This window comes from Scyliorhinus canicula, chromosome 6 (genome assembly GCF_902713615.1).
Source record: "Scyliorhinus canicula chromosome 6, sScyCan1.1, whole genome shotgun sequence".
Lineage (NCBI taxonomy): Eukaryota > Metazoa > Chordata > Chondrichthyes > Carcharhiniformes > Scyliorhinidae > Scyliorhinus > Scyliorhinus canicula.
In genome coordinates, this window is record NC_052151.1 from 210814082 (window position 1) to 210841945 (window position 27864).

General features: G+C 51.1%; 1 protein-coding gene across 1 annotated transcript; it reads left to right on the forward strand.

Moving 5' to 3' along the window:
• The first annotated feature begins 54 nt into the window (after positions 1–54).
• LOC119967854 (NACHT, LRR and PYD domains-containing protein 3-like) lies at positions 55–27301 on the forward strand. Its single transcript, XM_038800899.1, has 7 exons — positions 55–128; positions 2437–2608; positions 2697–2762; positions 7020–8757; positions 11556–11642; positions 25888–26055; positions 26211–27301. The coding sequence occupies exons 1-7, from the start codon at positions 84–86 to the stop codon at positions 26383–26385; spliced, it is 2451 nt and encodes an 816-aa protein (XP_038656827.1). The 5' UTR covers positions 55–83; the 3' UTR covers positions 26386–27301.
• The last annotated feature ends 563 nt before the right edge of the window (positions 27302–27864 follow it).

Below are 27864 nucleotides of genomic sequence, written 5' to 3' on the forward strand. Positions count from 1 at the left end.
AGCTGTCTGTCACTTCGAACATGATTTGTTATCCAAGCATTGGTCATTCCTTAAAATTCACTAACGTCGAGCAAATTTATTAAATGTCTACGTGCACCTGGGACGGATGCCATTCCGACAAAGATAAGGTGCTTGCAGTAACCTTGCTTTTGACACATTTTTATTATTAAATGTTGCTGTTGCTAGGCGATGATAGTTTTTGAACATTACAAGAGACTTTTATGCAACTTTTCATAAAGGAATGTAAAATTCCTTCATGGCAACTCCTATTTTTTCAAATCTGAAACTAGAGACACACTAACCTTGTGGATACTGTTCATGCACTGAATTATAAAATTTACTGCATGAATTCTTTTTTATAAAATATTTTTATTCTCCTTTTTCACATTTTCTCCCAAATTTGCACCCACCAACAATAAACAATAATCAGTAACGAATGTAATGTCAATCCCCATATCAATACCATCGATCCCATCCTCCCACCAAACCCCAAACATTAACCCGCATGTTAACACAAACAAATTACAAAAAGGAATCAGGAATCACCCATAGTCACCATTAACACACACATTCCCCCCCCCCCCCCCGCCCCCCCTACCAACTAATGTTTGATGTTATCCAGTTCTTGAAATTGCACAATGAATAATGCCCATGAATTGTGGAACCCCCATCCTTCCCCTCAGTTCAAACTTAACCTTCTCAAGAGTCAAGAATTCCAACCGGTCCCCCCCCCCCCCCGCCATGTCAGGGCACAGGGTGGAACAGTTGCTCTCCATCCTATCAGGATCTGCCTTTGGGCAATCAACGAGGCAAAGGCTCAACATCTGCCTCTGCACCCGTTTCCAACCCCGGCTGGTCCGACACCCGGAATATGGCCTCCCGAGGGCCCTGGTGCAGTTTCACATGCACCACTTTAGAGAACGTGATTTGCGCCCCCCTTCCCCCCCCCCCCCCCCCCCCAACATTCACACACATCTTCTACCCCTTCAAAGAATCGGCTCATCCACGCCCTTGTGAGGTGTGTTCTATATACCACCTTCACCTGTATCAACCCCAACCTCGCGGACAAGGTGGAGGCAATCGCTCTCAGGAGCACCTCACTCCAGAACCCTTCCTCCATTCCCTCTCCCAACTCTTCCTCTCACTTTGCTTTGATCCCTTCCAGTAGTGTCTTCTCCTCTTCCAAAATAGCTCCGTAAACCGCCGACACGAACCCCCTTCCCCAGTTCCCCTGGTGTCAGCTCCTCCTCCAACAATGTGGAGGCCAGCTCCACCGGGAAGCTCGGTGTCTCCTTTCTGGAAAAATCTCAAACCTGCATGTATCCCCCTTCTCCAGCACATACTTCGCTTCCAGCTCCTTCAATCCTGCAAACCGACCTCCAAGAAACAAATCTTTTAGTGTCTTAATCCCCTTCTCCTCCCGTTTCCAAAAATTTCCATCCCATTTCCCTGGCTCAAATCTGTGGTTCCCCTGAATCGGCATTTCCCTTGACCCTGCCCCCAACCCAAAGTGTTGGCGAAACTGCCTCCAAATTCTCAATGAAGCTATTATTACCGGACTCCGTGAGTACTTCCCTGGGGCTATCAGGAGCGGGGCTGTTGCTAGCGCCTTCAATCCCGACCCCCTGCACAAACTTTCCTCCATTCTGACCCACTGGGAATCAACCCCTGTGACCCAGCTCCGCACCTTCTCCACATTCGCCGCCCAATGGTAATACATCAGGTTCGGGAGACCCAAACCCCCTGCCTGCCTTCCCCTCAGTAGCAGCACCTTTCTAACTCTGGCCACCTTCCCTCCCCATATGAACAAGGTAATACTACATGAATTCTTAAATGTCCCAAATAAATCAATGATCAGACGTGTTGAATTCAAAATATCTTTTGTGAATTCTGTGGAGATCAGCACAGTCTGATCCATATCTGGGTGATGGTGGTCAAATCTACAAAAGACGTCTTGTGAACTCCTCAGAATCCATGTTGATTTACTGTACATATATTTTTTAAATGTAATCCCGAAAATACTTTTTTCCAAAAATTGCCAACACCAATTGTCAAGGCAGCATTTGACCAAGTTTGGTATCAAGGAGCCCTAGCTAAACTGGAGTAATCAGAATCGGAGAGAAAAAACTCTGCTGGTTGAAGTCATGAAAAATAATCACCTTAAACCGACTGCAGATTCTCAATGATTCCGCACTCACTTCAAAAATATTTCTGTTTAAGTGTTATCAGATTTATTTCAGTTTAATAATTGAATCATGATATTTACAGATCTTCACATCTATTTTCAACATGGTTCAGACGAGGTCCAATGACTGTTTTCTGTGCTCAAAGCAACTGGGAAATTCATCACAGTCGGTCCCTTTCCTTCTTATTGTCGGTGTTTATCTTTCACTTCGCTCCTCAGTGTTCATATCTATGCATCATTATTTTTCACAGAAAGTCATTGAGCTCGCAGAGAAGGGAAAACGGGTGGACAGTTCCAAACTTCTCCTAAATCTGGTTTTAGAGAAAGGCTCTCGGGCCCGAAGGGTGATGTGGGAATCCTTTGTGAAAATGCGCCATGGGGTCCCAAAGTTGGACAAAATACTGAAAGAAATACAGGAACTTGGTACGGTAAAATCACAATGAATTCAATTTCAGATTTAAACACTGTAGATTTTATTATGATGTTGTAAAATCGATATAATTTTCAACAGGTTCTAATCCACTCAATTATCTGAATATCGCACATGGCTTATTAGAATTACCCAGTCACATGAACGGTAAGTGACAACATGGATATTTCAAACAAAAATATACACCGATGTGCAGCTTTCAACTTAGCAAAACATCCGAAGGTATTTCATACAATTCTTAATAAACAAGATATGATGCAAACCACAGAAGGCAGCATTTGTCTGTTTTATTGAAGATACACTGTGAAACCCTGTACATAGAGTGGTAAAACCCTGTACACACCTGGCAGGATCCTGATACACTGTGAAACCCTGTACACAGCTGCAGGATCCTGATACTTGTGAAACCCAGTAAACACCTGGCAGGATACTGATACACTGTGAAACCCTATACACACCTGGCAGGATCCTGATCCACTGTGAAACCCTGTACACACCTGGCAGGATCCTGATACACTGAAACCCTGTACACACCTGGCAGGATCCTGATACACTGAAACCCTGTACACACCTGGCAGGATTCTGATACACTGTGAAACCCTGTACACACCTGGCAGGATCCTGATACACTGTGAAACCCCGTACACACCTGGCAGGATCCTGACACACTGTGAAACCCCGTACCCACCTGGCAGGATCCTGATACACTGTGAAACCCCGTACACACTTGGCAGGATCCTGACACACTGTGAAACCCCGTACACACCTGGCAGGATCCTGATACACTGAGAAACACTGTACACACCTGACAGGGTCCTGATACACTGTGAAACCCTGTACACACCTGGCAGGACCCTGATACACTGAAACTCCGTACACACCTGGCAGGAACCTGATACACTGAAACCCTGTACACACGTGGCAGGATCCCGATACACTGAAACCCTGTCCACACCTGGCAGGATCCTGATACACTGAAACCCTGTACACACCTGGCAGGATCCTGATACACTGAAACCCTGTACACACCTGGCAGGACCCTGATACACTGAAACCCCGTACACACCTGGCAGGATCCTGGTACAGTGTGAAACCCTGTACACACCTGGCAGGATCCTGATGCACCGTGAAACCCCGTACACACCTTAGAATTTAGAACAGTACAGCACAGAACAGGCCCTTCGGCCCTCGATGTTGTGCCGAGCGATGATCACCCTACTTAAACCCACGTAACCCGTATACCCGTAACCCAACAATCCCCCCATTAACCTTACACTACGGGCAATTTAGCATGGCCAATCCACCTAACCCGCACATCTTTGGACTGTGGGAGGAAACCGGAGCACCCGGAGGAAACCCACGCACACACAGGGAGGACGTGCAGACTCCACACAGACAGTGACCCAGCCGGGAATTGAACCTGGGACCCTGGAGCTGTGAAGCATTGATGCTAACCACCATGCTACCGTGAGGCCCACCTGGCAGCATCCCGAGACACTATGATACCCTGTACACACCTGGCAGGATCCTGATACACTGAGAAACCCTGTACACACCTGGCAGGATCCTGACACACTGAGAAACCCTGTGCATACCTGGCAGGATCCTGATACACTGTGAAACCCTGTACACACCTGGCAGGATCCTGATACACTGTGAAATCCTGTACACACCTGGCAGGATCCTGATACACTGTGAAATCCATTACACACCTGGCAGGATCCTGATACACTGTGAAATCCTGTACACACCTGGCAGGATCCTGATACACCGTGAAATCCTGTACACACCTGGCAGGATCCTGATACACTGAAACCCTGTACACACCTGGCAGGATCCTGATACACTGAAACCCTGTACACACCTGGCAGGATCCTGATACACTGTGAAACCCTGTACACACCTGCAGGATCCTGATACACTTGTGAAACCCAGTAAACACCTGGCAGGATCCTGATACACTGTGAAACCCTATACACACCTGGCAGGATCCTGATACACTGAAACCCCGTTCACACCTGGCTGGATCCTGATACACTGTGAAACCCTGTACACACCTGGCAGAATCCTGATACACTGTGAAACCCTGTACACACCTGGCAGCGTCCCGATACACTGTGAAACCCTGTACACACCTGGCAGGATCCTGATACACTGTGAAACCCTGTACTCACCTGGCAGGATCTTGATACACTGTGAAACCCTGTACACGCCTGGCAGGATCCCGATACACTGTGAAACCCTGTACACACCTGGCAGGATCCTGATACACTGTGAAACTCCGTACACACCTGGCAGGATCCTGATACACTGAAACCCTGCACACACCTGGCAGGATACTGATACACTGTGAAACCCTGTACACACCTGGCAGGGTCCTGATACACTGTGAAACCCTGTACACACCTGGCAGGATCCTGATACACTGTGAAACCCCGTACACACCTGGCAGGATCCTGATACACTGAAACCCCGTACAAACCGGGCAGGAACCTGATACACTGTGAAACCGTGTACACACCTGGCAGGATCCTGATACACTGTGAAACCGTGTACACACCTGGCAGGATCCTGATACACTGAAACCCCGTACAAACCGGGCAGGAACCTGATGCACTGAAACCCTGTACACACCTGGCAGGATCCTGATACACTGTGAAACCCCGTACACACCTGGCAGGATCCTGATACACTGTTAAATCCTGTATACACGTGGCAGGATCCTGATACACTGAAACCCTGTGCACACCTGGCAGGATCCTGATACACTGTGAAACCCTGTACACACCTGGCTGAAACCTAGTACACTGTGAAACCCTGGACACACCTGGCAGGATCCTGGTATACTGTGAAACCCTGTACACACCTGGCAGGATCCTGATACACTGTGAAACCCCGTACACACCTGGCAGGATCCTGATACACTGAAACCCCGTACAAACCGGGCAGGAACCTGATACACTGTGAAACCGTGTACACACCTGGCAGGATCCTGATACACTGTGAAACCGTGTACACACCTGGCAGGATCCTGATACACTGAAACCCCGTACAAACCGGGCAGGAACCTGATGCACTGAAACCCTGTACACACCTGGCAGGATCCTGATACACTGTGAAACCCCGTACACACCTGGCAGGATCCTGATACACTGTTAAATCCTGTATACACGTGGCAGGATCCTGATACACTGAAACCCTGTGCACACCTGGCAGGATCCTGATACACTGTGAAACCCTGTACACACCTGGCTGAAACCTAGTACACTGTGAAACCCTGGACACACCTGGCAGGATCCTGGTATACTGTGAAACCCTGTACACACCTGGCAGGATCCTGATACACTGTGAAACCCCGTACACACCTGGCAGGATCCTGATGCACTGAGACCCTGTACACGCCTGGCAGGATCCTGATACACTGTGTTGGGTCCCAATAGGCAGGTTTATCTTAATAAAATCCTACGATGTGACACAAAGACGCATTGGCTCAACAGCCAAGATTAGTGCCTGGGCAGATATTGAATTAGCAGATTCGTGGCAGTTGAATAAGCAGGATCACATGTAGATTTCTGGGCTGGGATTCTCCGACCCCGCGCGGGGTCAGAGAATCCCAGGGAGCGCGAGCCTCGTGCCAGATCAGCTCGCCGATTCTCCGCCGCCGAATCTCGGGCGCCCGCAGGATCGCCGCCGCTCAACAGCCACCCCGCCGATTCTCCGGGCCTCGACGGGCCAAGTGCCCGCTGAGTTCGGCTGAGCCCCGCCGGCGTGGGTTACTCTGATCCCACCCGGCGGGACCTAGAAGTTCTGTCGGGGGGGACATCCTGGAGTCGGGGGGAGGGGGGCCTCCACGGTGGCCTGGTCCACGATCGGCGGGCGTGCTGGTTCCATGGGGGCCTATGTTGCACCGCGCCTGGCCCCTTTAGGGCACTGCTATATTGCCTGCAGGCCGGCGCAGAGAAGGGAACCCACCCCCATGCGCGAACTGGCGCCGGCTGCAGCGCGCATACGCGCACTCGCACCGGATGGAGCAGCGGAGACCACTCTGGCGCCGACCTAGCCCCCAAGGAAGGGATGAATGCCTGACAATCGAGGACCGTTGACGCCGGAGTGGTTCGCGCCGCTTTTCATGCCGGCTTTAGAACTTGGCCACGGGATTAGAGAATCTCGGCCCTAATGTCTGTAGTTCAGGGCAGAATTGACAGCATTCACTCGGAGTGGAAATATCTGCATAGAAATCTGTGTTCGGTAACTTTAAACCCAAGTATGAACTTGAAACTATTGTCAGCTTTCATTCACTTACACATGAAGCTTCCATTAACTGAGTTTCATTGAACTAAATCTATCTCTTCTTGAGAAGTTATTATGTTAATATTGAAAATAACCTCTCTGTTCTAATTGAAGATGTTCAACAGAAACACAAGGAGACACTCCGGGTACAAACTGAAACACTGAGAGTGAACACTATCCTGATAAAGGAGAAGGTTAAGATTTTCCAGCTGGTTGATCGATACGCTGAGCTGACGGTCATTTCTACTGTTCGAGATCGGACACTTGTAGAACATGAACTGCTGGCAAGAGGCCGACACCATGAAGAGTGGAGAAAGAAACATCTCCGGAGAGAACTGGAAAAAATCCAAACTGATCAATTGTTCCAGAGCAGCTTTTCCCAGAGAAAATCCAAATCTGGGAGTTCAGCAGCAGTGAGTGGAGTCCCGGGAATTGGAAAAACAACAATGGTACAAAAGATTGTTTATGACTGGGCCACGGGGAAAATATACCCACACTTTCAATTTGTTTTCAGTTTTAAATTTCGGGATTTGAACTCTATTAACTGTAGAATAAACCTGAGGAATCTGATACTGGATCAGTATCCTTACTTTGGGGATGTTCTGGGAGAGCTCTGGAAGAACCCAGAGGGATTGCTGTTTATATTCGATGGTTTGGATGAATTCAAGGACAGGATTGATTTTGCTGACAATCGGAGAAATACAGAACCTCAGTCCATGTGCACAGATCCCGAATGCTGGTGTGAAGTGTCTGACATTGTGTACAGTTTAATACAGCACAAGCTGCTCCCAGGATGTTCAGTGCTAGTGACCAGCCGCCCCACTGCATTACATTTATTGGAAAAGGCTGAGATCAGTGTCTGGGCTGAAATCCTGGGATTTAATGGTGATGAACGGAAGGAATATTTCAACAGGTATTTTGAAGATCAGACAGTGGCAACAGCTGTTTTCAAACATGTGGAGGAGAATGAGATCCTGTACACCATGTGCTACAACCCTTCCTACTGCTGGATCCTCGGTCTGTCACTGGGTCCCTTCTTTACACAAAGTGACAGGAAACAGCAGCGAGTTCCCAAGACCATCACCCAACTATATTCCTACTATATTTACAACATTATGAAAAACCATGGCCGAGAGATTGAAAGCCCCGGTGATGTGTTTCTGAAGCTTGGGGAGATGGCCTTCACAGGAGTCTCTGAGAAGAAGATTGTGTTCAGAAATGAAGATTTGATCAAGTACAATCTGCAACCTTCCCAGTTCCTGTCTGGGTTCCTGATGGAACTTTTGGAGAGAGATGTTTCTGCCCAGAGTGTGGTTTACACATTCCCACACCTCACCATCCAAGAGTTTGTAGCTGCACTCGCACAATTCCTGACTCCAGATCCTGGGGAGATACAGAAATTCCTCACCAAAACTCACAACAAGAAAGCTCGTCAATTTGAGATATTTCTACGGTTTGTTGCTGGTCTCTCCTCCTCGCAGTCAGCTTGGCCCCTGGAGAAGATTTTGGGTCGATCTTTTCACCAAACTACCCGTCAAGTGATTGACTGGTTGAAGGAGAGGTTTCAAGAAGAGATTGGAAACACAGCAAATGCGTTTGGTAACAGGTGGCACCTGAACACATTGCACTATCTGTTTGAGACTCAGAATATAGCACTGACTCGTAGCATATTTGAATCCTCTAAAACACTTCGACTTCGAGGTTTACAACTAACTCAGGTTGAATGTGCGCTTCTGTCTGATGGCATAGGATTCTGTGATACAATAAATGAACTCGATATTGCATTCTGCGGCATGAAATATGAAGAACTGCAGTGTCTTGGACCTGCACTGCACAAGTGTCGGATGTTGAGGTAACTGTTTAGCTGAATGGTAGAACAGCCACGGATTGTGTTATTACTTTGCTACATTACTCTGTAATGAAGCAAACGGTTCAGTTAGTACATTCAAAACAAGAGTGAGAAGTCAATTAAATGTCTGATGATTTAATTGCAATAAATTGCCTTTTTCTCCCTGCCCAAGATATGCCCACTGTTACTTACGCATCGGCCAACACTAACTGCAGCAGTTTGAGCCTTGGAGCATCCCTCCCTCTTTCCAAAACGTAGCAGCAAGTAACAGTAATTCCACCGGTCAATATCCATTGCGAAAGGAAAAATAAAACACCAGACATTCAGTTAGAAAGAGGAAAACAGCTATGAGACATCAACTGACAGTAAATTTGCTAACTTTTCCTTGTGAGCTCATCAATGACACTGACCTTCATTCTCTCCAACGCAGTTGTGTCTTCACCTAGCTCGCAGGAACTCCACCTCGGAGTACGAAGGTCAGTAGTTCAGGGTCCTCTGCGTTGACTCTTCAGTGGATTTTTAAACGCTAAGATCAGCCTGGAGAAAGGCTCCAAATTAAGTGGTTCCCTGATATTAGCCCCAGAGTACAGGCATATACCTGCCAGCAGTAGGGTTTTCAAACACTGGTGCAACTCATTGGAAGGGCAGTGAACCTAGAAATTTCTGCTCTGTCATGGAGGTCTCCAGCACAGAAAACGCCATTCAGCCCATCATGTCTGTACTGGTCAAAAACCACCAACAAAGTATTCTAATCCCATTTTCCTGCACTTGGCCCTTATCCTTGTATGCCTTGGCATCTAATGAGGGTCTCTGCCTCCACCATCCTTTCAGGCAGTGAATTGCAGACTCCGACCACCCTGTGGGTGAAAAAGCCTTTCCCCACATCCCCTCTAAACCTCCTGCCCTTTACCTTAAATTTATGTCCCTTGGTCATTGATCCCTCCACCAAAGGGAAATTTCTTCCTGTCTACTCTCCTCATAATGTTATAGTTCTCAATCATATCTCCTCCGCTCAAAGGAAAACAACCCCAGCCTATCCAAACTCTCTTCATAGCTAAAATTCTCCAGCCCAGGCAACATCCTCTGTATTCTTTCCAGTGCTATCGCATCCTTCCTGTAACATGGATTCCAGAGCTGCACATAATACTCAAACTATGGCCTAACCAAAGTTTTATACAGTTCCGGCACAACCTTGCTCTGAGACGCAATGTCTCAGCTAATAAAGGCAAGGATACGATATTTATTAACCATTGTATTTACATACCCTATCACCTTAAGGGGCTGGTGTACATGCACACCAAGATCCCTCTGATCCTTGGTACTTCCCAGGATTCTTCCGTTCCTCATGTCTTACCTTGCCTTTATCGTCTGCCCAAGTGCCTCACACACTTATTCGAATTGAATTCCATTTGACCAGCTCGTCTATATCCTCTTGCAATCTGTGGGTATCCTCCTCACTATTTGCAACCCCACCAATTTTAATATAATCCGCAAACTTACCTTTCAACCCTCCTGCATTCATGTCTCGATCATTTATATAGACCAGAAACAGCAAGGGGTCCAACATTGATCCCTGTGGGACCCCACTGGACACAGTCTTCCAGTCAGGAAAACATCCCTCAATTATCACCCTCTGCTGCTTCCTGCCACTCAGCCAATTCTGGATCCAATTTGCCAAATTACTTTGGGCTTGCTATCAGTCTGCCATGTGGGAACTTATCAAACACCTTCCTGAAGTCCAAGTAGTCTATGTCAAATGAATTGGGCTCATCTACACACATGGTCACCTTCGAAATATTCAATCAAGTTGGTCATACATGACCCTTAACAAAACCATGTTGACTGTTTTTGATTAATCCCTGCCTCTCCAAATGCAGGTTAATTCTGTCTCTCAGATTTGCTTCCAATAGTTTCCCCACCACTAAGGTTAGACTGACTGGCCTGTAGTTTTCTGTTTTACCCCTTCCTCCCTTCTTGAATAATGGTGCCACATTGGCTAGCCTCTAGTTCCCCTAAATTTTCAGTCCAGTTATACCAGAATTAAATGCAGTGCCAGTTTTGTGGGGAGTAATGTAAGAGACTCCCCGCTCCTATAAATTAGTACAGGAGCATTTTTTGTTCTCACTCTCTTTCTTTAGGCACCATGTCCAAAGAGGAGATTGGTGACCATGGGCTTTGCAAGTTCTCCCATTCTTACCACTGCCATCAGCCACATTTGAAGGATTTACAGGTTAATAATCAACCTGTTTAACCACATCATGAATGCACTATTAAGTTGTGGAATGAATGGGGCTCCAACCTGAGCTCCTAGCTCAGAGGCACGGATTCTCCCCTTGGTGACACAAGAAACATAAAAAATGTAAAAAGAGATTAAATAAATCCTCGTTCAATAAATTCCAGGTGGACAAATTTTACAGCAGCATTTGGCACAGTTTCACAATATTACACACCCAGGTGCATTGTAAAGATTAATATATTGCACAGAGAATAACATAAAAGGTATTGATTATTGTTTCAGAAAAAATCATTCCAAGAAATTTACCATATTCTCAAAAAATTCAGGATACGAGGAGCAACAGAAGTAAAATTAGTTTCTGCTGACTGAGCTTCAGGAGGGTAATTCTGATAATCAGGAAATGTGATCAGATGGGGGTGATATTTAAAAGCTTCATACGGACCTTATACATAATGGACAGAGTGAGATTTACCATCACTGACAGGAAAATCTGGTGAACTATTTCCTTAAGGTAATTATTTCAGCTCCAATGTCTGTTTCTCACTTCCTGCCTATTTGTTTTTAGGCTGAGGGATAACAAACTGGGAGATTCAGGAGTGAAACTATTGTCTACGGCTCTGAGGAACCAAGACTGTAAAATACAGGAATTGGAGTAAGTGCCAGAGTGTATGAGATTGTGTTTTGAATAACCCGATGCCTGACACTGCATTATTTTAAAAAATATATTTTTTATTAGTTTTTGCATTTAATTGTACTGTATTGCACAAAACAAAGACAACAGAGTACAAAGTATAAACTGAAAAATAAAACAAAAGGAGGGGAAATCGGGCAATCAGTTATGAATACATAGGAAACAAATATGCAGCTACGAGGCCTGTTTACATTGGGCCCCCAGTGGTCGGTTACAGCAACCGTACTGTTTGACTATTTACATGTGGCTCGTGTATTGAGGTTCGGAAGGGTTAAGTCCCCCATGTCCCTCCTACATGTTATAAAAAAGGAAGTCCATAACCTGACAAGTCTGGCGCAAGGCCAGAACATGTGGGTGTGGTTAGCCAGGCCTCCCTGGCACCATTCACATTTGTCCTCCACCTCTGGGAAGAACCCACTCATACGCGTTCTGGTCAAGTGCGCCTTGTGCACTACCTTTAGCTGTATTTTGCTTGAGGCTCAGCCCTTAGCAGCTTCATTATTCCTCCCATGCTGGCTAGGGGTTTTGAGCTGTAGAGGATCAGATCACTCCACATAGGGTGAGACTCTGCTCCTTGTGTCCCCTCTGGATGCCTCTCTACCCCTGCGCTGATCTGAGATCGATAGCCAATGACTCGATTGCCGGAATACCAGCGGGACAATGGGAATCCCTGCTTCGTGCCTCTGTACAGCCGGAGTACTCCGAGCTGGTGGCATTTATCTGTACCGTTCCTGTTGCTCCATGTGGTGCCTCCATTCGACTCTGTTGAAGGCCTTATATGCGTCTAGGGAGATGATCAATTCTGGTATCTCCTCCCCGGGTGGGGTCATGACCATATTAGGTAGGCGCCTGATGTTCGCCGTTAGTTGCCTGCCCTTGACCAAGCCCAAATGATCCTCCACAACAACCTCCAGTCGCCTCACCAGGACATTTGCCAGTCCGTGTTTAGGAGTGAGATAGGTCAGTATGAGCTGCAGTCCATTGGGTCTTTGTCTTTTTTCGGGGACAGCGATATTGAGGCTTGTGCCAGTGTGGGCGGCAGTACCCTCCTTGGCAGCGAGTCATTGAACATATCCTGCAGGTGCGGGGTCAGTGCTGCCACAAACCTTTTATAGAGTTCCACCGGAAATCTACCTGGACCCGGTGCCTTCTCTGACTGCATGGAGTTAATGCTGTCCATGACTTCCCCCAGTTTTTCTGGTGCTTCCAGTCCCTGCCTCCTTTCCTCTCCCATCAATAGTATGTCCAGCAGATCCAGAAACAGCTTAATCTTCGTGTCCGCCTCCGGGGGTTCGGAGATGTACAGCTCATAGAATCGTGGAACTTGCAGTGCAGAAGGAGGCCATTCGGCCTATCGGGTCTGTACCAGCCTTTGGAAAGAGCACCCTACGCTTCCACCCTATCCCCGTAACCCATTAAGCCCCCTAACCTTTTTTGGAATCTAAGGGGCAATGTAGCATGGCCAATCCACCTAACCTGCACATCTTTGGACTGTGGGAGGAAACCGGAGCACCTGGAGGTAATCCACGCAGACATGGGGAGAAAGTGCAAACGCCAGACAGTTACCTGAGGCTGGAATTGAACCCGGGTCCCTGGAGCTGTGAAGCAGCAGTGCTAACCACTGTGACACCATGCAACTCTCAGTAGAATGTTGCGATGGCCTCATTAGTTTTGTCTGGCGCCGTGGCTGGTGTGCCATCCCTTCCCTCACTTGCGCTATCTCCCTCTTGGCTGATTGCTTTCTCAGCTGGTGAGCCAGCAGGCGGCTGGCCTTGTCTCCATGTTCATAAAAGGTCCACCATGTCTGGCAGAGCTGCTTTACAGCTTTCCCAGTGGAAAGCAGGTCAAATTCCATTTGTTGCTTTTCCCTCTCCGCCAGTATTTCCACGGAGCGGTGGAGTACCGCTGATCCACATGCAATATAGAGTCGATCAGCCGTTGCCTCGCCACCTTTTCCTTCCTGTCCCTGAGTGCCCTATACTCTACTACTGTCTCCCCCTTATCACCCACCGCCTTCAGTGCCTCCCAAACCGTAGAGGGTGAGACCTTCCATTTTGGCTGCAAGTTGCATATTCGTCCATGGCTTGTGACATTCTTTTGTAGAACACCTCGTCAGCGCAGAGGGCTGTGTCCGGCCTCCATGGGGAGGATCTGAGCCCGGCCCGTCTCCAACCTCGTGTCGATGTCGTGTGTTGCTTGATTGGAGATTACTATTGCTGAGTATGCCACCCCTGTTACCTCCTGGAAGCACCAAATTACCAATTACAAAGAAGTAGATATGGGTATACACTTTGTGGACCTGGAATAAGAGAAGAAGTCCTTTACTCTCAGATGGTTGAACATCCAGGGCTCCACCCCCCAATCTGCTCCATGAGGTGTTCAGTTCCTTAACCATTGCCAATTGTTTCCCTGATTTGGTTTGATTTAATTCGATTTATTGTCACATGTACCGAAGTACAGTGAAAAGTCTTTCTGCGGCCAAGGAAATGTACACAGTGCGTACATAGTACACAAAAAAAGAATAATTGACAAATGATACATCGACAGTGATTGGTTACAATGCAGAACAAGGGGCCAACCAAAGCAAATACATGAGCAAGAGCAGCATAGGGCGTTGTGAATAGTGTTCTTACAGGGATCAGATCAGTCCGAGGGAGAGTCGTTGAGGAGTCTTGTAGCTGTGGGGAAGAAGCTGTTCCTATGTCTGGATGTGCGGGTCTTCAGACTTCTGTACCTTCTGCCTGATGGAACGGTCTGGAAGAGGGCAATGCCTGGGTGGGAGGGGTCTCCGATGAAGCTGTCTGCCTTCCTGAGGCAGCGGGAGGTGTAGCCAGAATCAATGTGAGGGTGGCAAGCATGTGTGATGCGTTGGGCTGAGTTCACCACACTCTGCAGTTTCTTGCGATCATGGGCTGAGCAGTTGCCATACCAGGCTGTGATACAGCCGGATAGGATGCTCTCTATGGCACAGCTGTAGACGTTTGAGAGAGTCGATGCAGACATGTCGAATTTCTTTAGCTTCTGTAAGAAGTAGTGACGTTGTTGGGCTTTCTTGACTGTTGCATCAATGTGAGTGGACCAGGACAGACTGTTGGTGATGGTGACCTCCAGGAATTTATAGCTATCGACCATGATTTGGAGTTGGGGACCAAGGGCAATGTGTCCAAGTTTGCAGATGACACTAAGATGAGTGGTAAAGCGAAAAGTGCAGAGGATACTGGAAGTCTGCAGAGGGATTTGGATAGGTTAAGTGAATGGGCTAGCGTCTGGCAGATGGAATACAATGTTGACAAATGTGAGGTTATCCATTTTGGTAGGAATAACAGCAAACGGGATTATTATTTAAACGATAAAATATTAAAGCATGCCGCTGTTCAGAGAGACTTGGGTGTGCTAGTGCATGAGTCACAGAAGGTTGGTTTACAAGTGCAACAGGTGATTAAGAAGGCAAATGGAATTTTGTCCTTCATTGCTAGAGGGATGGAGTTTAAGACTAGGGAGGTTATGTTGCAATTGTATAAGGTGTTAGTGAGGCCACACCTGGAGTATTGTGTTCAGTTTTGGTCTCCTTACTTGAGAAAGGACGTACTGGCGCTGGAGGGTGTGCAGAGGAGATTCACTAGGTTAATCCCAGAGCTGAAGAAGTTGGATTCTGAGGAGAGGTTGAGTAGACTGGGACTGTACTCATTGGAATTTAGAAGGATGAGGGGGGATCTTATAGAAACATTTAAAATTATGAAGGGAATAGGTAGGATAGATGTGGGCAGGTTGTTTCCACTGGCGGGTGACAGCAGAACTAGGGGACATAGCCTCAAAATAAGGGGAAGTAGATTTAGGACTGAGTTTAGGAGGAACTTCTTCACCCAAAGGGTTGTGAATCTATGGAATTCCTTGCCCAGTGAAGCAGTGGAGGCTCCTTCATTACATGTTTTTAAGGTAAAGATAGATAGTTTTTTGAAGAATAAAGGGATTAAGGGTTATGGTGTTCGGGCCTGAAAGTGGAGCTGAGTCCACAAAAGATCAGCCATGATCTAATTGAATGGCGGAGCAGGCTCGAGGGGCCAGATGGCCTACTCCTGCTCCTAGTTCTTATGTTCTTATGTTCTTATCTCCACGTCGGAGCCATTGATGTAGACGGAAGTGTGTGTAGTGCAACGCTTCCTGAAGTCGATGATCAGTTCCTTGGTTTTCCGACATTTAGATAGAGGTTGTTTTTTGTACACCATGCAACCAAATGATTTATCTGCCTTCTGTAGTCTGATTCGTCGTTGTTTGAAATACGACCCACAGTCATATCATCCATAAACTTATATATTGAGTTGCAGTTAAATCTTGCCACATAGTCGTGTGTGTATAGGGAGTACAGTAGAGGACTGAGCACACATTCTTGCAGGGCCTCGGTGTTGAGGAGGAGGTGCTGTTGCCTATCCTGACAGATTGCTGTCTGTTGGTGAGGAAGTTGAGGATCCAGCTGCACAGGGAGGGGGCTGGGTTTGTCTGTCATTGGGTCCTGTACGCAGATGAAGTCTCCCCCTACTTCCCATTGATGAATCAGTGGGAGTCTCGGTGGGCGATCTCCGACACCCCCCCCCCCCCCCCCCCCCCCCGGCAGGATCAGCCACACTTACCACGCCCCTGCACACTGGGGTTTCTCTTTGAGGGATATCCAAGATGGCTGCAATTATCTTCTTTGTTCCAGCCCCCCCTCCCCCCCCACCAAGTGCAACTTGTTGTGACCAGGGTTCCACCTTCCCCCACTTAATTCCCCACCCCCCCGAACAACGAGCCCGTCTACCCTTTCCGTCCCTTCTTTCCATCCCTTGCACCCCTATTGCCTCCCCCCACCTTATTCCCCCCCTTCTGCCAGGCACTCCCTCTGTGCCATGCCCCACCCCCTCTTTTTACTTCTTCACCCTAGCATACTAGCCAGCATGGTGGCCGCCACTGGGAGCAGCTCCCTCTGTCCTCAGCCCATTTTGTCTCTTCCCCATTTCGCTTTTCTATGTACCTCTGCTTTCTGGCCCCCAGGTTGTGTACACGTTCAGCCCAAAAAGAAATGTCCCGTTTAAGAGTTCTTATTTGTCCGTCATTGCTGTCCTCCAGCCCGTTTTCCTGGATGAACCCGTTTTCCTGGATGAACCCGTTCGCGTCCACCGGCGTGTTAGAATAGTGCTCTGTGTTACCGTAGGTTACCCGTTGTCTCGCTGGGGACAGGATGCAAAACCGCATCTTGTTTTTAAATAAAGCTGCTTTGGCCCCATTAAACTCTACCCAGTGTTTGGCCTGGTCGGCTCCAATATCCTGGCAGATGTGTATTGTATGGGGCGGCACGGTGTCGGTGAATTAGACATTCTGAATTCTCCCTCTGTGTCCCGGAACAGGGGGAGGGGTGGGAGTGGGGGGTGACTGCCAAAGCTAGATGGAGTAGGGGGGGAATGTGTGGGGGGCGGGGTGGCGACTGCCAGGGCTAGAGGGAGTAGCGGAGGGTGACCAGGAGATGGGCTGTGGAGTTGGGGTGTCCCCCCAGGGCCAGGCCATCTTGCTGCGCATCCCACTGACACCGGCCTTATGGGTTCTCCCACCTCCCCACATCTAGCTGGTTCCCCAGGCAGCACAGCAGAGGTGGAGGCCGCCTGCTGCGATGCCTGCTCTTTGACCTGGGTTCCCTTTGGTGACCGACTTTGGAGCGACTGAGCCTGTGCAGACCTGACAGTCTCTTGGGTGTCGCAGGTGGTATGGTGCCACCAGGTTCTGCCCACTGCCCATCGGATGTACCAGGGACAAGTGGGGGGGGGGGGGGGGGGGGGGGGGCGGTTGCTGCATTGTTTTGGTACCTCCCATGCGGGATCCCAGCACAGGCCCATCACCTCCTCCCTCGGGTTGGCCAATGGCCCACAGACTACACCTTGGGACAGGGGTGCGGTGGAGCAAGCTCCAGGGGCTCCCCCACCATCTGGCTCTTCCAGTCCTGGAGGCCCACTCTCATCTTGACCAGGATCTCGATGCTCGTGGCCATGGGGCACAGGGACTGAGCCATCTCCCTCTGTGACTGTGCCACATCCACCTGTGACTGGCTCAGGTCAGCCAGCGCCCGTGCAATGCCGTCAACACCCATAACCATGACCCTTTATGTCTGGTCAAAGCTCTGGAGCGTCACTGCAATGTCTAGGTGGCCCAGGTACATAGCTGCCTGTGACAGGGCTGCCCTGTCATGTGCCTCGGCCACTGCCCATACAGAGTGTCCCAGGCTTTGGACACCTTGAGCCGCGGTTGATACCTTAATCCCAAGGCCTACACCGCAGACACCAACCGTTCAGTGTTGGTCTGGGTAGCACACATGGTCTGCACCACCTGCCCTTGCAGGCAGTTGGACTCCTCCAATTGCACCTGGAGGCGCTAAATGATTACTGAAATCCCCTCATGTAGTCCCTGGCTCTGTGTCTGCATCTCCAGCATCGATGGGACTGCCCTTTCCAGAAGCCCTAGACCGGTCTGGATGGCAGCTACTACCAGGAGTCAGACTGCCCTCAGACCATCCGCCCGTGTAGGGATTCCTACCGCCTCCTGCTGTACCGCAGTATGTGTGTGGTGCACACCGAGTAGTGCTCCAGGAGCCTCTTCACTATAATGCTCCACTGAGGTGAGTGTCTCTCGGATGGTGGAGGGTGCTGGAGGCAGCTGTGATGGGAAGTCAGTGTCGTCCCCGGACTGGTGTGGGCTGCCCTTTGGGGGCTGGCATCGCTGTCTGGTTCCGCCTCTTTGCTCGATGTGTCCTATGTTTGTGGCCATGGACGGGGGAACAATAGAAATGCCCGCCTCATTGGCAGGCGATCCGGCAAGACACAAGACATGACTCATGGTTGGATCGCGGTTGGGGGTGGTGGTAAAGGGGTGGGGTGATGGACGGATTGTGTGGAGGTGGTGGGGTGGTGATGCTGGAGGGTTAGTGTGGAAGTGGAGGGATTCTGGGGTGGGAGTTGTGGAGGGGTGGGGTGCAGGGGTTGGGTGGTGTTTAGGCAGTGGGGTGCTAGGGTGGGGTGGTGTTTAGGTGAGGGGGTGGTGCCACGTGTGCCATAGGGACACCACAACTCAGCGAGGGCTCAAGGTTTCCCGATGCCGACCTCCGCCCACCGACCAGTGCATTTCACCGCACTGTGACAATGAGGGGCTGAAGGTTGGGCTGGCCCCCTCCAGTCTGCTCTCTCTCTCTCTCTCTGCGGTTGTGCACCACCTCTTCAGACAGAGGAAGGACAGAAAATGCACAATGTGAGGCAGTCGGACCCGGGCAGCACAGGGATGTGAAGCTAGTGGCATGTGTGTGCAGGGTACCTGGATATGGCGGGCGGTATAGGTGTTGGCATGTGGTCCTGGGTGGGGTGGAATCAGACTGCCGGTGGGTGGGATTCGGTCGCCCTGAGTGTGAGTGGGGCTTACGGGTGTGTGGGATGGGGGTTGGTGCTAGGGGTACAGTGCTGGTCACTCACCCTGGCCGCCCAGAGGAGGTCATGCAGCTGTTTCTGACACTGCTGGCCGGTCCTGGCAGTGGGGCCCGTGGTGCTCACGTCCATTGCCACCTGCGCCCAGGCCTAGTGTATGGCGGCGAGCGGCAGCCTCCTTCCCTCACCAGGTAACAGGGTGCCCGCCTCTCCTCCACGACGCACTCCAAGGCCTTGAGCTCTGTGTCTAAAAAACGGGGTGCAGCTCTTTGAGGTGCCATCTTCTTGGCTAGAATGAATGTGTGTGGGGAACGGAGTGCCTATATGCAGCTGCCGCTTGTCAGCCTCTCGAGTTCCAATCCCGACCCCAGCGAATCGGATGCTGCTTTCCATTGGAATTGCAATGGTTTCACGTGGCGCTGGTACAAGCCCGTTAATGGATCTGAATTGCTCCGGGACCAGCACCACTTTCAGGGTCATAGAAACCACCTATTCAATCCTGGCATCGGAGAATCCCACCCAATTTCTTCCCACTCCATGTGGAGGCTGTTGAGAATTTCAGATCCATGTCTGCTTGATGCTGATACTGGGTGTTCCTTACCCCAGCAATGGACAGCTCTCACCCTGACCAACACAGAATTCCTACTGATGAGATGGATGTCTACTGCTCAATATGTGTTCCTTTTAAAATTAGTAGTCTGAGTTCTACTAAATGGTAATCCAAGTGTGTGCTTGAGCACTGAATTGGGAAAGTAGCAAGCAGCCTGTCCCTGGAGATCCTCCCATTTACCCTGTCACACAGACACGCAGAGGGAGTGACAGGCTTGTTGTTGGAAATGGAGCACAAATCCTGTCATAACCTAACAACATCCATGTATTTTTAATGGCTTTGTGAGCTACTTTGCTTTGTTGTTACTTTTAATGATTTCTGAATGTGGATCCAGAGGTCCATTTGCTCCTCTTATTTGGTTTGCGCTTTCTCCCCATGTCTGGGTGGGTTTCCTCCTACAGTCTAAAGAAGTGCAGGTTAGGTGGACTGGCCGTGCTAAATTGCCCCTTCGTGTCAAAAGGTTAGGTGGGGTTACTGGGTTATTGGGATCGGGTGGAGGCCTGGGGTTAAGGGTACTCTGTCTAGGGGCTGGTGCAAACCAATGGGCTGAATGGCCTCCTTCTGCATTGCAAATTCTATGATAATGCCTCCTTGATGGGGCCAGAGCAGTTCCTATGGCCAATCTCATGGCCGACACCAAGTCAGATCCCCCCCCTGCCTGGCCCCTTTCCCCTCAGCACTCTCCCCTCGGCACTGTCCTCTCAGATATTTCCCCTCAGCTCTTCCCCCTCGGCACTCTCCCCTCAGCTCTCCTCCCTCGGCCCTCTCCCCTCACGGCCCTCCCACCTCGGCCCTCCCCCCTCGGCCCTTACCGTGACCCACACCCCCGCCCACCTGCCGAACCATGATGGTGTAGCAGGGCCACACAACGATCAACCGGGCCCACCTAACAGACGCCGCCCACGCCAAGCGCCAGGGCGGGCTGCCGACACATAGAACATAGAACAGTACAGCACAGAACAGGCCCTTCGGCCCTCAATGTTGTGCCGAGCCATGATCACCCCACTTAAACCCACGTAACCCCGTAACCCAACAATCCCCCCATTAACCTTACACTACGGGCAATTTAGCATGGCCAATCCACCTAACCCGCACATCTTTGGACTGTGGGAGGAAACCGGAGCACCCGGAGGAAACCCACGCACACACGGGGAGGACGTGCAGACTCCACACAGACAGTGACCCAGCCGGGAATCGAACCTGGGACCCTGGAGCTGTGAAGCATTGATGCTAACCACCATGCTACCGTGAGGCCCCTGACACAGATCAACCGGACCCATCAGGCTTACACCGCCCCCGGTAAGTGCCTGGGTCGGTAGCCCACAGGGACTCCAGCAGCAACAGGAGGACAGCTCCAACAACAACCCGCTGGCCCAGTCCAGCGACGAGGCCAATATCCAGGACAGCAGCACACAGGGGACAGACAGACACAACGCGCCTACACAGGACACAGCACACAGGGGACAGACATACACAACGTGCCTACACAGGACACAGCACACGGGACAGACAGACACGACGCGCCTACACAGGACACAGCACACAGGGTACAGACAGACACGACGCACCTACACAGTACACGGGACAGACAGACACGACTCGCCTACACAGGACACAGCACACAGGGTACAGACAGACACGACGCGCCTACACAGTACACGGGACAGACAGACACGACGTGCCTACACAGGACACAGCACACAGGGGACAGACAGACCCAACGCGCCTACACAGGACACAGCACACAGGGGACAGACAGACATGAAAGAACAGAACACGACACCAACATGGAGGGGACGGACAGACAGGACACCGCACCTCAGGGCATCCCCGACTACAGGTCCAGTGAAGACTCTGAGGTTGCGTCACAGCTATCTCCTCCCCCCCCCCCCCCCCCCCCCCGCCATCGCAGAGACTCTCACCTCAGTTGGCCATTTTAGTGATGAGGCTTCTGGGACACTAACTGGTGCGCACCACACAGCCGCTCCGGTACAGCAGGTGGAGGTAGGAGCAGCCGAGGGGCTGGACGATCGGAGGGCGGCCCAGACAGGTCCCGATTCCTGGAATTCCCTCACCCACCCATAGACACGATGCAGTCAGGGACCCAGGGATGTGAGAAGGGGGTGACAGCCGGTTTCCAGCACCTGCAGACGCAGGTGGAGGAGTACATCCGCGTCCAGGGGCAGGAAATGGTGCCGGTCAGCAGTGCCACACAGGCCAACACCGCACGGATGGCGTCCACGGTGGAGGCAATGGTGGCGACGGTGTCGGGCATGGGACTGAGTTTGCAGGGCCTGGGGCTATCTGTGCACGCGGGCCAGGACAGGGCTGCCCTATCACAGGCAGCCATGAGCCAGAGCCAGCTGAACATCACAGAGGAGCTCAACAACCTGGGACAGTCTCAGCAGGCCTTCGCTGAGAGCATCGGCGCCATTGGCCGGGTGATGGACGGCGTTGTACAGAGCCAGACAGGGATGGCCAACTCCCAGAGCTTCATGGCTTCAAACATTCAGACCCTGGTCGATACCAGCGTGGGCCTCCAGGACTGGCAGCGCCAGGTGATGGGGATGCCCCGGGTGCTGGATCCGCTCGCACCCCCATCCCATGGAGAGGCCCGGGGGCCACCGGGCACCCCGGGGGAGTAGGTGATGCGGCCCGTTCCAGGTCTCTCTGCATGGGAGGTCCCGGAACTCCGCGGCACCTCAGATTCCCCTCCCCAAACCGCCCCCCGCTCCCCGCCATCCCAATCGCCCGAGGTGCAGCCTGGCCCATCCAGGCGGGCCGCCTCGGGAAATGGCTGCCGAAGGGGACCCTTGTCACAGGGCAGGGGTCACAGGAGTCCGCCTCCAGTTCTGCTGTATCACCTAGACATAGTAATAGGGGCCGTAAGGGCAGAAAGGTACACACTGAGTAAGGCACAGAATTGTCAAATGGGCTAGGGCACATGTACAAGACGTCCGTTATTGAACACCTTTCACACCTAAGCTGCCTCTGTCTGATGTGTGAGGTGGTGGGGCGGGGTCTGAATGCCAGTGTGGGTGAGGGGTGATGCGATGGAATGTTGAGATCCTGTGAGTGTGAAGTGCAGCACCCCCCCCCCCCCCCCCCCCACGGTTCTCCCACGCCAACCCGCCATGGTTCTCCCACGCCAACCCGCACCTATCTATACGACAGGGACATGAGACGCAGTGTCTCGGCCGCATGCAGGGTCCGCAGCTGGAGGCTCTTGATGTGGCCATGAGTCAGACATGGTCGAAGAATGTAGAGCTCAGAGTCCATGGCAGAGCGGGCTGTCATCATCCTCCGTGCCTTGTACCAGACCCACTTACACCATCAACCGTGTAACTCCCCCATCCCGCTGTACCACAGGTGAATGTGTCATGAAGGGATGGTGGGGGGGATGAGGGTGGTCGGTGGAGGGCGAGCTGCCGCCCTCTGCTGTCTGTGCCCATGCCCATCAATCCTGCCACCCACCGTGGTCGCTGAAACGTGCGGCTATCAGCGTCTCCCGTGCTTGCCGGCCCAGCCGGCGGCGTCGGGCAGCATCCTGTTGCCGTCCATCCTCCATGTCCCGTGCATCGGCCCCCCTCTCGCCATCCCTCTCAGTGACCTTCGTCCTGACCCTCCCCCTCCTCCTCCAGCACATCACCCCTCTGCTGGGCTATGTTGTGTAGGACACAGCAGACCACAATGATGCGGCCGACCCTCACCGACGGGTACTGGAGGGCCCCTCCAAAGCGGTCCAGGCACCTGAAGCGCATCTTGAGCAGCCCAAAGCACCTCTCGACCACACGCCTGGTCGCACTATGGGCATCATTGTAGCGGAGGTCCGCGACGGTCTGTGGCCTCCGTACGTACGTCATCAGCCACGACCACAACGGATAACCCCTGTCGCCCAGCAACCAGCCCCACAGGGGGGGGGGGGGCTGGGGCTGTCCCTTGAACATGTCAGGGATGAACGATTGGGCCAATATATGAAAGAGTCATGCACACTGCCTGTGTACCTAGCGCAGACGTGCATGATTGTCATCCTGTGGTCACAGACCAGCTGCACGTTCATTGAGTACGTACCCTTCCTGTTCATGCACATGGCCCTTTCATCCGATGTGGGCCGCATGGCGATGTGCACTCCATAGATCGCCCCCTGGGCCATGGGTATCTGAGGGATGCGCTATCAATTGTACCAAAGACACAAATGGGTACAAGAGAGGCTTTATTGCAGTTAGATGTTTATCCTCCGACTGCAGCTGGTAGAATGGCTGCTCAGGAGAACCCATACATATTTATATGGCTCATTGTGGGCGGAGCTAGCTGGCAGGGGCTACCGGCGAACCTGTAGTACAAGTACTGCTGTACATCCCCTAATACAGGCACACACACAATTAAACAGTGGATCACCACACTGAGCAACAGTGGCGGTCTGCGCTGGCATCCTGGTGGGTGCTGTCCACAGGGAACTGTATGTACCCGTCCGCGATGTCGTACAGCACGCCAGTGATGGCCCGGATGCACCTGTGCACCAATGGCTGGGAGATGCCAGACAGGTCCCCAGTCAGTGACTGGAACGACCCCGTCGCAAAGCGGTTGAGGGAGATCGTCACCTTGTCGCCCACCGGGAGGGCATGTCCACCCCCAGTCCTACGTGGTGCCAGGTGTGCCATAAGGTGGCAGATGTGGCGACGGTCTCCCGTCTCATCCAGAATCTCCTCCTGCACGCCCTGTCCGGGAGGTCCTCGAAGGACATGCGGCGCCGGTAAACACGAGGCCTCATCGGATGCCTCCGTGGCCGTGGCACAGCCTCCTCCTCCTCGGTATCCTCGGGCTGTGGCTCCACCATGTTGTGGTGCTCCTCCTGCGGCTCTCGGGCGTGTGGCCCTACAGCTTGGGCGGCTTGCACATGCCCCACTGTGGCCCGCTGCACTACCAGGCTCCACTACCTCCCTGCTCCAGCTCCCACTGGGCCTCATGCAGGGCAGCGTCCCCCACCACGGTGGCCAACAACGCTGGAAGATGGCTAAACATTATACGATCTGCAGGTGGATGTAGACAGGGTTTCATCATTGGCATACTCCCCTTCCACAACCAGGTGCCATGGGGTATGTGGCCGGCTCGGATGCCAGCACGTGCCTCACCCCCACGCCCTTGGTGCCCTGACACCTGTCCCCACTGCCAGGACCACCGTCTGGTGGCACTGCCCTCACCGGGGGCTGCCGTGTGTATTGCCCTGGACCTATCCGCTGGTGGGTGTCGCCAGCTGGATTGGAGGGGGGGTGGGTGTGGCACACAGGAGGACGGGCGGGACGCTTCAGCCGCGACAGGGAACGGGATGGGTGGCCATCAGTGAGTCGCCGTCATGGCGTTGGGCCATTAGATCGGCTGTGCCATGGCGTGCCGTGGCCGTCCACACCCTTTGTCGCCCCAACCGCTCCTTCCCCAACCCCCATCAGTGTATGTGTGGAAGCACAACTCCCCCCACTCGGGGGGGGCCTCCCTCCACACCGCCCGCAGCCACAGCCGGGCCATGACTGGTAGACGCTTTTTTATAGCAGATTAGAGCAGCGGCAGTGTGACATCTGGTCTAGCTTGCGGGACTTCGGCCCATCCAGGCCGGAGAATCGCTGAGCCACCAGAGAGTTCCCGCTACAACCACTTGCCACAATTCTACGTGCGGCGGAGCGCCCGTTTTCTTCCGCCTCGGAGAATTGCGTCCCGGCGTCGGAGCGGCGTGGCGGGATTCGAGCGCCACCCCTGAGGGATTCTCCGACCTGGCGCGGGCTCAGAGAATCCCGCATCCTGTTTTTTTGAGCTCAATTGAAATAAGTTGCATCCACTGCTCAGTCGTTGGTTTGGCCAGCGTTTGCATTGGCAATTATGCCGGTCCGCCATTGCTCAGGTCTTTGTCCTCCTCTCCCAACTATTATTACTATTTTCTGGCTCCGTGGCTGGTTCGAAGACATTCCTCTGGATGCTGGTGGTTTGGGGTGAGGGTGGTTTTGTTTCTGTTAGTTTGGTATCGATTTACGGATTAAAAGGGCCTAAATTGAAGTTCAGCACATCGCCGCCACCGGAAGTCATTTTTATTTTTTATAGCGTTTTTTAATAAACACTGGAAATGTATCAAGATTCTTGTTATCTCTATTTTTCTCTCTCTGATTCTCAGGCTGGATAATAACGGTCTTACAGATTCTTGTACCAAGGATCTCGCTTCTGCTTTAATGGCAAACAAGTCATTGAAAGTTCTAACCCTGGAATCCAACTCCTTCACAGATGACTCTTATCCCACTTTTGAATTTCTCATAAAAAACTGGATGTATCCGAAACAGATCGAGTGAGTGTTTTTGTTAATATTTAATGTAATAAATGAAATATAAATAGGAATCAGTCACTGATACAGGTAACATTTGTCTTTAATTATTATGGAAATATTTTTACACTAGTTATTTAATCTATTAATTCCTTGTCTAATCTTTGAATTATTTTCAGTCTTTTGCAGAATAAATTCAGTTCACATGGAAAGAAACTCGTGGAGTCGTTGAAGCAAAGTAGACCCGGACTTGATGTGCAATGTTTGAACAATTCTCCAATCAGAGATAATGTTCTGGAGCTGGAAGTCAGATATGAATCTAAACTGAAAGTGAAAAAAAATGTTGCGATCTGAACATCCCCGCTCTGATTCTCTGAACATTTTTCTCTGATTCCCTGTCCCCCCCTTTAACCGGCCGGACTACAGGCTGAAATCCTATTGGCCGTTTCCCAGTTTCCAGCTGGAGCTGAGTGACTGTCATCTCCCATTGTGATGTCAGAGGCCCAGCAACAGGGTCATCGGACTCCGCCTCCTGGCCCCACCAGACTCCGCCTCCCGGCCCCACCAGACTCCGCCTCCCGGTCCCACCAGACTCCGCCTCCCGGCCCCACCAGACTCCGCCTCCCGGCCCCCACAGCGCTGCTTCTGCAGGAGATCCGGGGCTGAATGTTTCCCAATGGGGCACTGGCGGGGATGAATGTTCCCCAATGGAAAATGTACAGACAGGAAGGAGCCGTGGTGGGGATCAGTCTGGACTGCAGTGGGACAGTGACAATTACACACAGTACTCCTGAAGGCAGTGACGTGGCACTGTCTCTGGACTAGTAATGCAGAGGCCCAGGATAATGCTCGGGGGACCTGAGTTCGAATCCCACCAGGGCAGCTGGTGGAATTTGAATTCAATAAAAAATCTGGAATTAAAAGCCTAACGACGACCATGAAATCATTGTCGATTGTTGCAAAAATCCATCAGGTTCACGAATGTCCTTTAAGGAAGGAAATCTGCCATTTATACCAGGCCTGGACGTATAAGGGGCGTAATTGACGTCATCTGATCACCCCCCACCCCCTTTGGGTTGGAATGGTACCTCTGTCTGTGTGTGTAAGCCAACTGAAAGGTTCAGCAATTATCAATGTATCACCTGTGGGGGAGAATGGTTTCTTATTGTGTATAAATATCTTTACGTCCCTTTTGTTCCTCAGAGTGTGCCTGCTGCGACCCTTGATTCCAGCAGCCTATCTCCTTGTTGCAAGTAAAATCGTTTAATCTTAACTGTACTGTTATTTGTTACGCTTCTTTCAGTCTAAAAGTCTTACTCGGATGTTAAAGATTTTGACAGTAATTTGGAGGTTCCACCGAGATCGCTTATTCTGACCCCAGTAGGAGCAGACGATGGTAAGTGCTTGGTGGACGGCTGAGGGGAAGAACCTAAGTGGCTACAAGTATGATTTTATACTTCAGGATTTTCCCAGCGGTTGCCTAGGTCAAGCACATTCTGCTCCCGCTGGCCCAGATACTGCGATCTGGTTATTTTTTTAAAAACATTTTCTCTTGCAGATTAAAAACAAGAGAGCAGAGTTTTATGAAAACACAGGTCTTGAAAGTATCTCCACAGTTAAAAAGGGTAACAGCATATACAATGCGGACGTGAAAGAGAGAAAAAGTTAAAAGGGTAAAAGGTTCTGCCGCGGGCGGCCTACATGTCGAGGACGTGACAGATAGAAAAATTTAAATGGTAAAAGGCTCTGCAACCTTGCGTACTGCAACACATGTTGGGAACACATTGAAAGTTAGCAATATTTGTACTGAGGGTTATCGGGGCCAACCAAGAA